This window comes from Aplysia californica, unplaced genomic scaffold (assembly GCF_000002075.1).
Source record: "Aplysia californica isolate F4 #8 unplaced genomic scaffold, AplCal3.0 scaffold00195, whole genome shotgun sequence".
Lineage (NCBI taxonomy): Eukaryota > Metazoa > Mollusca > Gastropoda > Aplysiida > Aplysiidae > Aplysia > Aplysia californica.
The window spans coordinates 286390-301263 of record NW_004797465.1 but is presented as its reverse complement, the minus strand read 5'-3'; the positions used below and the strand labels follow the sequence as shown (position 1 = coordinate 301263).

Genomic DNA, 14874 nt, shown 5'->3' with positions numbered 1-14874 from the left:
GTACATTTGTCTCTAGAAAATGGCTAGTTGGTAGCTGACAAGGAAGTTGGCCCAAAGTGTGGTTCAACTAGGAGTCGAGTCCCGATTTTTCCATGTGCCTCTTTGGACAGTTCATTTGTGCTCAGAGTAACGTTGGCAATACCATTGGCAATTCAGTCACTTGTATGCAAGCAGAGTTAAAGGAGAGTTTTCCTTTTGTGACGTTCAATACAGATTTTGATATTTTTGGAGGCCTGCAAAAAAACCCAACAACAACCCAACCGAACACTACTGCCATTTTGCCTATATATACAGTCAAAAAGTAGTAAAAAACTCTCTTTATCCCAAAAGAACAGAAAGGGAAACAAACCTGACGACTATAATTTCTTTCCTCATGTCCAGTGACAAGGACTTCTTTTTCTCATTATCAGCAGTTTTTACGTCCCTGAAAACCAGATACAGTCTAGCAGCACAAACATTGCGAAATCAGTGGGACAGAAATCTTTTTAAGTACAAGTTTCGCTTTTGTACATGTTTTGCAAAGAACATAATATAATAAGAAAAGATTTGGGACCTGAAAATCTGTCCGCCATGTGCATGTTCTCTACATCTTTGCTAGGCTGTCTAACAAGCCAGATCTGCTGTTTTCTATTCTTTGATCACAACATTGGATCAAAATGTGTCAACAGGGGGATGTCACTATGCAATATAATTATAGATTTTGATAAAAAGAATAAAGGGGACAGTGGCAATAATGGGTATATTAAATATCACTTTGCTGACCCCAGTTTGTGTAAGTAACTTACTTCCGAAAAACACAATCTTTAGTGAACAAAATATGGTTTATTGTTGTCTGCAGTTCATTACAGGCAAATGCCTCCTTGGAGACATTGTTCAGGACCTTCGTTTATCATTTCAATTCATGCTAAAAAAAACTGCAGGTCAAGTTGTACCGAAACAATATGTATTACTTTGATAAATTTGTAATTGACAGGCAAATAGTCTTGCATAATTTAGTGAATAAAGGAAACAAGAGGACAAAAGACAAACTGACAAAAAAGACAAGTTGTATTGTCTTATTTAAGGGAATATGCAGGGTTACAGCATTGCTCAATCATAAACAAGGGGTTCATACCTGCACAATAATGTCTTGCACATGTACTTCAAACATGATATTCACAAAGCTGTTACTGTATAAATATGTATCCGTTATTGTATTAGTGTGATTATATTCACACATTGTCATAGTTGCATGAAATCCAAAGAGGAAAGGTATTGGAGAAAAAAAAAGGGAAACTGACAAGTGAACGAGCTCCTTTGTATGGCTTAAATTTACAATTTTCAAGTAAACTCGGTTCCCAATTGATGTTTGTCATAGCAAGAGTTCTATTCAAAGGCATGTATTTAAATACATGTATAAAGTAAAAAAAGTTTGTAAAGATTTATTTTTCCTCTATGTTTTGAGAATATTGAAATGAAACTTGCAATTTGAAGTAGCATACCTGCATTAGCAAAAGGGTGAAAGAAAGTTAATTAAAAAGAGACCATTGGTCTTTAAATATCTAAACTTGCAAGTGGAAGTTTTGAATAAATCCTCTACTTAACCCTTGTTTCGCAGTTACATGGTTCTACTTCTACATTTATGCAGTTTGCTCCAAAACAGCATTTATTACACCAATGAGACACTAGTAAAAGTAATATTTACACTTGAGTTTTAAATCAGCTGACTCCGTTTTATCTAAAGAATACAATATCAGCAAAGAAGAGGAAAAACAAGTGCATTTACACATTGCACAATGTTGTGAATGATACAATCAGCAAAAACCGTAATGACAATAATAATGACCATAACAAATGTTTGTACAGTAAATATTCTAGCTAAAATTACTAAAATGAAATTATACTATAATTTAAACGAGTACTTTGGAACATAATGAGCTTTTGATCAACGTTCATAGATAGGTGTAGCACTACAATAAAAAAGAAATCTGTGATGAGAAATTTATTGATTCGAGTTGCCGTATCTGACATGATCACGCAAAAGGGCTTTTTTCTAGAGTTAAAGACACTCTCTCTCTCTCTCTCTCTCTCTCTCTCTCTCTCTCTCTCTCTCTCTCTCCCTCTCTCTCTGTCTGTCTCTCTCTCAGCGTGTTTTTATGTGTGTATGTGTGTGTGACGTTTTTTTTGTGTGGTTATTATTGGGAATTGGGGAAATTTATATTTTGTTCAGATGCACCTATCTTAACTATCTAATACGATACCTCCCCACAGAATTAACAAATTCGCGGTGAGTGATGTTATTTTCCTTTGCGTAGCACACATGTGCACGATTTACTGTAGGTGAGGAACTTCAACTAAAATATGTCTTGACTCTAGAGACGGTAGAGTTAAGCTCCAAATTCTGAGTCTGAACACACTGCACAGTTGTACACTTCTAAGAACAGTGGGGCTTTTGATTACATATTCAGTGTAATAGTTTGAACATAGTGCAATGCACAGAAGTATGTACACACATGTACAACGGCGTACATTGTAAGTGTCGTCAGGAGAAGAGGTGATAAAAATTAATGATTAAAGTAAAAGGTGTGGAGGGAGTAGGGGATTTTTTGTGGGGGGTGGGGGGGCAAGGAAACCAACCTTCCTTTTTTCTCTTAGTTCAGTTAGGACCACTTTTGCGAGCCCGGATTCAAAGCTATTAGCTCTGTTTGAAAATTACATGTATATTACAAAGCTATGCAAGTACATTTTGCTAGTGTACGTTCATGAAGACGGAACCTTTGATTCTTCTTAAGTAGTCAGAATTGAAACAGTACGGGAGTCAGTAACGGCACTGATATAATCTAAGTAATGCCATTCTCCAGCATACCCATAGGTCTTTCATATAAACTGTTCTAATAATACGCTTACTGCCAATAGCATGGTTTTATGTAATATATAGGGACACAACAAACACAAGTTTTAGACAAGCCAAATTCAGATAAGTCTCTGCGTCTAAGCTACCTTTCGCGTCATTCAAAATCTGGTGTTCTTTAAGTTTAGGTATCCTGTTGTATTGATCGATATATTATATGTACATGTACCAGTATTTGTATGCAGTATACAAACTGCAGTGGGCCAACATAATTTGATCTTATAAAAAAAATTCCGCGGAAGTTTAAAAAAGTCCAGCCCTACTAAAAGGTAGTCAAAGAACATGACTTGCTCATTTTTATTGACTTCGTGTTCCATTGATCACAATACTCGGAATCTTGTTAAGAATACACACCTTGTACACTGGTGCAACATTAATTTGGGTTTTTGAAGGCTTAAAAAAAATAATAAATAGACGGAGAACTAAGCTCCATGTAGTGGGACGCCAGCTGGTTTTGTAGGTTACGATTTATGTAGCCTATATCTTTTCTTCGTTAATTTGATGAAATTTGTTCGTGAAGGTTGTTCAGAGAACACACTTTAAATAATATGAAGTAGTAGGCTAGGAATGACAGATGGATTGGGAGATATTCATTATATTTAAGACTGGAGCAGCGCCAAGAGTGCTAGAAGTGACAATTATAATGGATTGAGGATCCCCGTTTTAAAGAGTAGCAATCCCGCCAAGGATGCTGAGCTGCTACCCTTGCCACCATGACTGATACACTGCGCATTCTTTACTTTGTTGAACCAATACTTGATGAACAGTGACACCTTTTTTCTTTGCCTTTCCCTGCTAAGTTTTGACTCTGCTGGTAATGGTGAAGCTGTGGAATTTCTCTGAAAAATTTACCATATTTTTGGTTAGCGTTACTCATTCTGACGGCTACTTGAAAGCGCTAGTGCTCAATATTACTGGGAATTGTTATGTTCCATCGCAACAAACGACAGTGTTTTGTGCTCTATTTGTCTACAAAAATTTTATGTCTCATCATAATAACCACGCAGGGTATGGTTAATTAGGCCAGTTGTACATGTAGTGGAAGCAAAGTACAAGAAAATGATCGGTGCTCTACTGGGTTTGTCTACACTGTTGTGTCTTTTCAGGTGTTGTGTATCATACGCCTTTCCAGCTATGTAGTTCTCTTTCATTGCGAGGCTGGTCTTGAATTCTCTTCCAGTGGCTGCTATCTTTTGCTACCTGTTTTCAGGTTCTAAAGTTGATCTCTGTTGAGGTCATGTCCTCTAAGCAACTCGAATATAATTTTCTATTTCGATATTCCATACTGACGCAACCATGAGGCAAGGACATATTCAGAGTAACGGTGCAGCACATTCTTTTTCCGGTGATTAAACTATTATGCTATCATTATAATACGTGGCCAGTTCAAGGGGAAGCATTCCGTAACTAAATAGAAAGAAGTCTTAGTGTAACTGTACATACATATATTTGTGCAAAGAGAAGGCCTATACTATAAATCATTAAACAGGTTGTTTATCCTATTTTTAAAAAGTGACAAACGACTTCAAGAAAATAAGGTACTCATCTCATAATGTGGATTATTTAATCATATTGTAATGCCAAACGTCACCTTGCTTTCATTACTGTCATAAAAAAGTCCATACATCGCACCATATCAGCCATTTACAATGTCATACAATTATGGTAATTTAGTTTTTAGTAAGAGTTTTACAGCATTTGCAATGCAAATCGGTCATAGTTATATGTGTGACAGATAAGAGGTGTTACTAGAGAGAACATATATACGAGGAAAAGGAGGAGAATTAAGGGTGGTAGTTGTTTGACAGGAAAGAAGGAGCAAATCACACTAGAGCACCCGCAAACAACCCATCAATCATGGTAAAATGCTCTACCCATTCATGTAATCTGGTAAAGAGAAGACAATGTCTAGATACACAATGTATAGATGTGTGACATTCTTCACCTGTGTAAACAGTGATTTATTACACACACTCAAAAATGTACTCATCCTATACTATATCCCTTTAGAGCACACTCCTCAAAATGTGGCATCTTCAACAGTGTTGGTATATAATATAAAGACCTATTATTATATTGTGTTAGCACCATGGTCACCTTTTCAGGAAGCTGCCCCACCACTCCCCTTTAATTAGATTCAATGACTGTTGCCTTTTCTATCTGGCACTATGTGGCTATAGTAAGTGCAGTAGATTATGGTGCTTGTAAAGAGTACACTGAAATATCCGATGGTAATATGAAGCAGATCAGAAGTTGATTTTTTTTTTTTTACATCAGAGGGATGGGTTCCATTTCAGCTCCGACCCGATTATACAGATTTGAGAGGCCGGGCATATCTGTAACCCATGCTGCATAAACATGCAGGCCCTCGCACCAAGACGCTGTATGTAATACATTTTTACACATATTGTTCTGACCTCAGTGTTCACAGCGATTACATAAAACAACCCGTACAAACACACTTGTGCAGAAATCTTCATTCAATACAATTCTCATAAAACAGAATCAGACAATGGTAGGCTACATCAACAGAAAGCATCCTTGCATTCCGCAAACACTGAAATCGATACACGTTCCAACATTTCTAGCTTTTAAACTTGTATCCTTACGCCAGTCTTGTCCTCTTTCAAAGTTCAACTTCACATTTCACACCCAGTTTCATATCCACAGGAGACTGTCCTGCCTCACTCACACTCATCCTTCTTTTTGTCTCGCTGGTCACGAGGGTACAGCAACAACAGCCAACAATCTGAGCATTGGGAGTTTGAGCTGTGATACACTTGTCTCAGTCAGGGCAAAACTAAAGAAGAATCACCCCCCCCCCCCCGCCCCGCCGGAACTACTGGTGCAGGTGCCGTTATTGACAACAGAATAGTATGGTGTATGCATAGTATGAATGCGCAAAGGGACGGGGTCTAAAATGCACTGTAAAATAGTCTCTTTGGAGTTTTCGTTTAATTATAGATTTCGCCTGAAAACTGTCCCTTGAGAGAGATATGACAGAGGTCAAGTGCCCCTCAGATCCAAAAAGAATCCACCCAGAGCCATTTGATTTACAGCATTTCAAAAGAAATTCATCCATGTCTTAATTATCTAATTTCTTTCACGTCACTTCATTGAGCCTCAGCAAAATTCGGTTGATCATTGACAGAAAAAAACACAGCCAACAGCGCAGACACGACTGGAGACGTCGTCTTTCATGGACATTCCTCTCGGAACTTGGCAGACATTGATCTTTTGCCAACAGACATGAAAAAAAAATGGGACCTTTCTTAAATTCATACTAACGAACAGTTAACTGCGGTGTTAATACTTGGACATCAACGGGAGCCAATCTACTTTTACCCCCTTCACTTTTGTAGTTGGTAGCGCAAAGTGTAGAAAAAAGGTCGGGGTGAAAAAGGGAAAGGGGGGGGGGGTGTCTATTCTTTAGTCAGGCGTACAGGGAGACGATGACAAGGGTCACCCGCTGACTGCTCGTCGTGTTGTCGGGATCTTACACGCCTATGGGTCCTTTTGAGTGCTTGAGCTTGGAGCATGTCTGACAGCACAGGTGCTTGTAGTACTCGTAGGGACACAGGCGGGACTGGGCCACCACCAGGCAGTCAAAGTAGTTGTCTTTGCAGTCTTCTTGTGCTGGAATACAATGATCAGAAAGACAGAATTATTGCATGGGATAAGAAAAAGTACCGCACTCCTCACTCGCATCTATTACTAAGCAGGAGGCTCCTTTCTAAAACCTTTCACGTATCCCTAAAGCAGGATGTACAAACGGGACGCGTTTGCGTTAAACCGTTAGAGCAAAGTGCATAAGGGTAACTAAATAGTAAAATAAATAGGAAAGGTATGGGAAAAATCAGATCCACTTTATGGGTTTTTCTTTATTCCGTCGAGTCTTTATATATCTAAATCATAATTGTCCCACGCGCGGGTTGGAACGGATTAAAGAACAGAATGATAAAATTAAAAGAAATATCAGGAGCTTTTTTGGCAGTCGGGAAGGTGGGAAGGGGGAGGGGGGTGGGTGGATTGTTGAGTTGAACGACTGGAACAATATAGGCCTATACAGGCAAACTGAAAACTTAAAACGATTTATGATCAATGGTGTTAACATGTAATATAAAGTAAGATTGAACAGAGAGAAATGCTAACTGATGGAGAGTGTTGCTCCGTAAACGTCAAAAGCAGAAACAACTTGAACATCAGTCAGTGGCATATCAATCGCTAAAATTTAGAGAGCATTTTGTCTGATTTTTTTTAGGGAGAAGAAGAGGGTGGAAAAAGATGGGGGGGGGGCAGACAGAGAAAAAACCAAAACACACACACACACACACACACACACACACACACACACACACACACATACACACACACACACACACACACACACACACACACACACACACAAATACATGCGTGTGCAAAAAGAGAGACAGAGAGAAAGAGAAAGAGAGAAGGGGAGAAAGAGAGAGAGAGAGAGAGAGAGAGAGAGAGAGAGAGTGAGAGAAAGAAAGAGAAATATATACAGAGAGGGGAGAGATATATATAGGGAGAGATATATAAGGAGAGAGAGAGAGAGAGAGAGAGAGAGAGAGAGAGAGAGAGAGAAACAGCGAGAGTGAGAGAGAGAGAGAGTGACAAGGAGAGAGAATGAGATGCCTAGAGAGAGAGAGACAGATAGAAAGAGAGAGAGGGGGTGGAGGGAGAAGGAAAAAGAGAGAGAAAGAGAGAGAAGGAGAGCGAGAGAAAGAGAGAGAAGGAGAGCGAGAGAGCGAGAGAGAGAGAGAGAGAGAGAGAGAGAGAAAGAAAGAGAAAGAAAGCGAGAGAGAGAAAGAAAGAGAGAGATAGATAGATAGATAGATAGAGAGAGAGAAAGAGAGAGGGAGAGAGAGAAAGAGAGAGAGGGAGAGAGAGAGAGAGAGAGAGAGAGAGAGAGAGAGAGAGAGAGAGAGAGAGAAGAGTGGCTCTCGAATAGCCTCATTAATATATGATGTAAAGCACGTGAGAAGCATAGCATAAAAAAGGAGGGAAATCTTTCATTACCTCAGCACTATTTCTGTTCATATTTTAAAATTCAAAGAAACAAAAAAGCATGGAAAGCGAAAGATCGATATGCTGCTATCAAATACATGTATCTGAAATGAGTTTGATAACATGTAAATTCAGGGTACCTGGAAGCAAAGCAAAATACATACACGATGTACACATTTTTTTGCATAAAGTGCCATTCCAAAGCTGCAACAAGATTCTACAGCATAATGTATGTATGTAGCCAGCCACACTGAACTTTACAACGATTAGCGCACACTTTTGTTTTTACAAATTTCACAGTTTTTCAAACTTCATACGCTCACTTGTGAAGCTCTATAACAAAAAGAAAATGCTCACACTGATTCAACTTCCTTCAGCGACTTATTTGTTCTGGTTTTGTGTCAGAGAAGTCAACGTATGTAACTAAAAAGTTTCATGTCTAACAAAGAAGGCCAAATAGACATCCAGCCCTGAACCACACACCCACGATATTTGACCTAGTATGTATGAGATTGAGAATATAATATACATTTCATGGACACTGTACCGACGTGGTAGTTTTTACTTGTTATTCAGTGCACAGCTATGAACCACATATGAGCAGCTCCGAGGAAGAAAAGGATCCAGAAAATAGCAGTTTGTCAGAAATATAAACGTTGATGCTAATGTATTTGAGTAAATAACTTTGGGAAATGTCTGCGAACTCATTGTTAGCCATTTTTATCAGCATCCTTTGAGCTAGGGTCATGTGATGTAAGCTCACTGACTCACCCTGGTCACGATATTACCTCACAGTGAGAGTTATCAAACATACCATTATTATTCCAAATTGAGCTCAAAATAATATTCCCAAAATAGTTATGACAAAAATACCACATACAAGAAACAAATAACACCAAACAAACAATTCCAAAAAAAGAAAAACTAAAAAATCCAAATAACCCAAATAACCCAAAAACGAAACAATAACAACAACAAAAAAAAGCAAAAAGCAAAAAGTGACACGAGTGTAGCAGAACAGAATATGCAATGTAAAGGTTGATTATGCACAGAAATGTTTGTGTACATTGGATGCCACTTCGCTATTTTTTTAATCTTTGATTACTTTTTTGCAATTCTGGCATGTGTGTGTGTGTGTGTGTGTGTGTGTGTGTGTGTGCGTGTGTGTTTGTGTGTGTGTGTGTGTGTGTGTGCGTGTGTGTTGTGTGCCAGAGCGCGCTTGTGTGAGAGGGGGAGAAAAAAAGAAAGATAGAATAGAGACAGACAGACATATAGACAGGCAGACAGACTAAACAGATAAACAGAGTGTGTGAGAGACAGACTGGCAAAGATGGACAGACTCACATTAATACACACTCGGGCGTACATATTCAAATGCACATGGAGAGTAAAATGAGAGTTCAGACAGACAGACGGACAGACAGAAGGTAGGAAATGGGGTGGAAACTATGATAGAGAGATAAATATTCGATTATCAAACGTTTCTAGTTGAATCAAAATAAATTTGTTATTTGTATTACGTTGGTAGGGAACATGTTACATTGTATAATAATGATGTTACATTACAATGGCATATTGTGAATTATTTATGATTTATTCAGCTGTTACCACTTGAGTTTAGCCGAAATCTTCTTCTAGAAGCGTAAGCAAAAAAGGCTGTTTCAAATAGTCTTTGGCATAAGCAAAACATCTAAATGTTCAATAAAACAAGAACAAAATATGCCTCACAATGACAAGGATCGCCAATTCAGACCAGCAAAAGCATTTTGTAAGCGACAGCCCTCCCCCAAACAAATTAAAAAAAAAAAAAAAAAAGTTAAAGAAAAAAAAAAAAAAAGAGTTAAATACCCCCTCCCCCCCAAACCAATTCTTAAAATGTTGTAGGAAAGAAATTGACTTTCTAACTTCTGGGTACAACAGACTCTGGAATCTGAACCTTAATCGAACATTTCTTTCACATCTATGGGTAAACATAGAATAGAATATTATTAATAATAGTTCGTTCATCTATAGATCTATCCTAAGATAATTAAGCCTAATGCGTTAGCAGAGAAGAATATTTCTACAGAGAAATGAAAGGAAGGATTACAATGATTGGGTGCTACGCTATAGCCAATGAGACCAATTCTGGCAGAGAAGAGTTAGCTACATTTTGAGCATTTTATAGCTTCATTTCCACTTGTGTGTGCACGCAGCTTGAGGGCTTTTCTCTTGGCGTCAGCATTTTTAGCTCTTGAAGCCTCATACTCATGATTTGCTGCCTACTGTGCTTGCCGCTCTTCAGCTGTGTCTGTCAGGAGTTGAGCTCTCCCATGTCAAAGAATCAATATTGAAGCCCTTCAAAGACAATTTCAAGGTGTCTTTATTTATTATTGCGCTCTTTTGGTGCGCCAACTTTACATTTCCCGGGGAACAGCCCGGATTGAATACTAGTACTACCCTTGGGGTTTTGAAATAAGGAATTCTTACAACATCGCCAGCAACACAGCGAAGCTCAGTCCTTTAAACGTACATTATACACATAACAACGTATGTTGGTGTATTCTCGTCTTTTAATGGGAAAACTCTGACACATACACTCTCCATTAACAGTTGATAACAAAATCAAACGTGACAACTAAGTGTCTTACACATCATCTTATATACACAGATGAAGCAAACACCCCTCCCCATTATCCCAGCCTCTATTCGATAATGCAAGTTCAATTTCTCCAGATGTAATCTCAAAGTTACCTTGTACACAAAACAATTCCCGGCATTAGATAATGGGCAATAGGATAATAAAACAATAATATAATGTTAGTTGTTCAGACAAAAGACAGCTTGTGTGACGAACGGCGGCAACAGTTGATTAGTGAAAAACACAATACTTGCTTGACAAGGGAAAGCAGAAATTTGAGGGGTTATATTAGTACAAAAAAGGGCTTTAAGTTGGAGCGATAAGGGTGGCATTGTCAGTCAGACAGCCAGGGAAAACTTGGCGAAACAGCAAAATCAAGTGCAAACATATTCACCCTCTTGTGAAGAGGAGGAAGAAGAAGCTATATCGGATGAATGTCCAGATTTGTTTTCTTCTTCTACGTCTTCAAAATCATCCTCCACATCCACTTCTTTCTCTTCCTCCCTCTCACCGCTAACAGACTCAATGAGTGTTCTCCTCTCCTCTCCTCCATCAACGCCGCCACCGAGTGTCAACTGCGCATAGCTTTCTGTGTTGCCTGTGCCCAAGAGTGTGAGGAAGGAAGGACCGGTCAGTCGACAGCAGAAAACGACAAACGCCTTGTGGTGTCGTCCATTTCTTCTTTTTTAAAAAGTATGTTGCTGTACCCGCCAATGCATTTCACTTACCCACTTTTCAGCTTGTTGTCTTAAAGTTTTTAGACAAGTCTTAGTGTGAACCCATTGTCGTGCGCGTCAATACCAGCATCCACATGTACACACCGCTAACTGCACTTTCATACGTTGACAGACCTATAAGTTACTCCAGAACCCCGATTTAGCATAGCCTTCGGAAGCGCCGTAAAGTTGAGCTTAACTGCACTGAGGAGGCCGTGGTTCAAATACCAAAGGAACTATTGCTGAACTTAACTCGTCTGGATGTTTTCTTCAAAGCTCTCCTTTAGTCATAGTTAGGTCCTTTCGGAGACAAATGAAACATTGGTAGAGCTTCCTCTTTGGTAATCTTACTGTCTTGAAAAGAGCATTAACCCCGTATTATGCTAGCAAGGTAGCCGTTTTACATAACATTTTTGTACGTGGAAATGAGCAAAAACCTCAAAACATGTATTTTGTATTGAGATTAAATTAAAACTATCTATGGATCCCGATTTCCACACTAAGGCACACAACAGCCTCGTTTTAACTTATTAATATCATTTTTGTATTGCTGGACATATTTTAGTCAGAACCTTGTCAATCATCCAAAATCGTTAAGTTTTTATATAGGACATTAAACACATGACATGCTACACATCTGATAGCGTTTCGATCCACTAGGGGCACGTATCATAAGGAAAAAAAAGTTCTTTAAACAAGTTGTTGTAAATTAACAACAGCAGCAACAACGACGACGACAAAAACAGCAACAACAAGAACAAGGACACAAACAGCAATAATATTAATAACCAATTCACATAGACACATTTGGAGCTCTGTTCATCTTTCCACTGTAAATATCTGAAGGATTTAAGACAAATTGCAGTACACAGAGGTTAAAAAGCAACAATACACGACACACTGTGCTAGGATTTATATACATGAAATTCAAGTCGATAACATACCCATTTCTGGCAGTTCTAAATATATACAAATATACATACAAATTACGCAAGTCAGGGTATGGTAAGATACAGAAAGCCTGTTGGAAGTACTTGTGCATATTACTTGTTACTGGACACACAATAGACTGAATGTGCTTATACTGCTTTTCCAGGAGAGTGAAAGAAACAAACAGGCAGCCTGTTTAATAGAACAATGTTCTATAAATTAACATGTGCAAAAGTATTTGAGCTGGAAAGCATCGTCGACAAAACTCGAAGCTGTACGTTATTTTTGGCATGCATATGTGGCATAGGCGGCTCACGTAGTTAACTTTTTCATGAGCAACAACCCCTTCCTCCTCTCCCCCCCCCCCCGGTTTCCCGGACCCCCCCCCCCCCCCCCCCAAATCCTCTAGTAGCTAAAGCACAAAAGAACATACCTTGTCTGCTTGTTTCCAGGCTGGACCTATATCTGCTTTTCCTCGGCCTATATCGTTCTGCTCTCTCCGTGTATCTATCTGTCCTCTGGTAATCGATACAGGCGGAGAGCGAGCAAACTTCTCTTGTGTGGGGCTTCAGTGACCCTACGCAGGACAAGGAGGATCTTCCGTCTTCCACACAGCGAGATTCTCGAGTGCGGATGCCATCACCGCATGTGACGGAGCACTGAAACGGATCAAAATGACTGTAAATTATGTATTTCGCCTCAACATACAACAATCTAGTTTATATAGAAGGCGGGGAGACCAACTGAAAGCGTGATAAAATAGCATTGCTGTGTAGTGAATGTTTGTTTTCATGATTGGATGTAATGTTTCAATATTCATTACATCTGGTCACCCACTTCTCTATTTACCACTCTTACCCCGCTCCCGTCCTTCACTTAATAAACACACGCGCACATGCATATTCACACACTGACACAATCATTTTAACATATATACACTCCCACAAAGAAACATTATGAGAACACTCTTGGACTAACACAAACATTCTATGGAAGTCTTATTTATGAGTGTGAGGGTCACGTTCCCAGACCTATAAAGTGTCGGTTACATAGGATTTAGAAGGGTGGTTATTGGTGTGTATAAATATAATTGAGCAAGAAATGACAACCCCAGCTAAAAAACACACCCAAACAAACAGTGCGCTGCCCAGGGGCGACCAGCAATGGCAAGTTTTGGAAATTGTTCTGTACTGGTGTGATATTGTGTATCTGTGTATGTATTTCTGCAAGCATTTTAAATTATGCATTTATGTATGTATATGTTTGCCATTGAAACCCAAATTTCCCATTGGGTATCAACAAATTAATGTAATTCATTCTTTCATTTATTATTTTATGAAGACAGCCATAAACGTCATGCTTCTTGACCTATTTTCGGAACTTGCTGATAAACCATTAGCAATGGATATGAAGGTTCTGAACTTGGTCAGCATGAAGTCCACCCCGATTCCAAGAAGACTTTCTTTTTTCTTGTCCTTCCCGGCAACGCTATTCTTCTTTTTGCTTCAGGTATATCCTGACGGGAGATGGTCTTATTCTGTTGCTGAAACAACTCGTTTTGAATCAGACACAAAGGTATGCCTTTAAAAGAAAAAAAATCAACCATATGTCACCTCTGACCAGTTTGAAGTGTACCACACGGCGCTGCAATCGGCGTTCGAGCAAGGCTCTTGAGAGTCGGGCCTCAGGGACGCCTCACAGTTCTCGTCCCGCACGATCTCCATCTCAGTTGCTCCCCTTTGAAGACACACCACCTGTCGGCGGCGGGTGCCTTCACCACAGCTCGAAGAGCACTATAGTCGGAAGATAAAATCAGAATAATAATAATAATAATAATAATAATAATTATAATAATAATAATAATAATATATCTCATTTTCCTTCTTGGACAATCATTGGAATAAAATATCTTCTGATTCTCAACCAAAGATATAGCAACACATTATTAATTCAAAATGTACTTGAGATGAGTGAGAAAAAAAGACCATATAACAAACGTAAAAAAGGTGAATAATAATTTACTTATCACATGAGTCTGAAGCTAAAATAGAAAGCCATATTATATGAAAAGGCGAAATAATCACATAGAGGGCCTTTGGAGCTGAAAGATAAGGCCTAACTTTCATAGTGATAAGGGTATCAAAGCAGGGAAATAAAAAAAAAAAGAGAGAGAGAGAGAGAGAGAGAGAGAGAGAGAGAGAGAGAGAGAGAGAGAGAGAGAGAGGGTAAGAAGCCACGTGTCTTGCATTGTTGTATATAAAACGAGAGCGCCAAGGCTTTGGGAAAGTTTAGATAGCGGAGATTTGATTTGCGAGACATAATAAGTTAGAAAGCGCCGATCAAGTGTAGAATGAGTTAGCTATGGTAACGTGGTGGCGTTCTGGACACTTGCGTTATGAAATATCTCCATAACTAAAAGAGGTCAGGAGTTATTTGACACAACCCAGTTCCTCTTCACCGCACGAAGCATCGATGTAATCGTAGTACAAAAATAATGTTTCTGCATTACAGAAGTCGCGGTGAAAGGTAGGAATATATATTTATATAACATAACCCACCCTCCCAAAAACAATTAAACAACTCAAGATTGGATAACGCATGATACCTCTACCTCACCCCTCCCCAGATAAGTCACAGCAACAGAAGGCTTCACACACACACACACACACACACACACACACACAAGA

At 39.0% G+C, this 14874-nt stretch overlaps 1 protein-coding gene across 2 annotated transcripts in view; it reads right to left on the bottom strand.

The window, feature by feature from the left end:
- Nucleotides 1-802: 802 nt before the first annotated feature.
- Nucleotides 803-14874, bottom strand: part of LOC101860100 (thrombospondin type-1 domain-containing protein 4) — a gene marked incomplete in the record, with an annotated part of 94874 nt that continues 80802 nt past the window's right edge. The window contains 4 exon segments of one of the 2 annotated variants that reach the window (XM_013082823.2): nucleotides 803-6526; nucleotides 10936-11139; nucleotides 12621-12846; nucleotides 13801-13980. In XM_013082823.2, coding sequence (XP_012938277.1) covers nucleotides 6387-6526; nucleotides 10936-11139; nucleotides 12621-12846; nucleotides 13801-13980 — 750 coding nt within the window. 2 annotated transcript variants of the gene reach the window in all.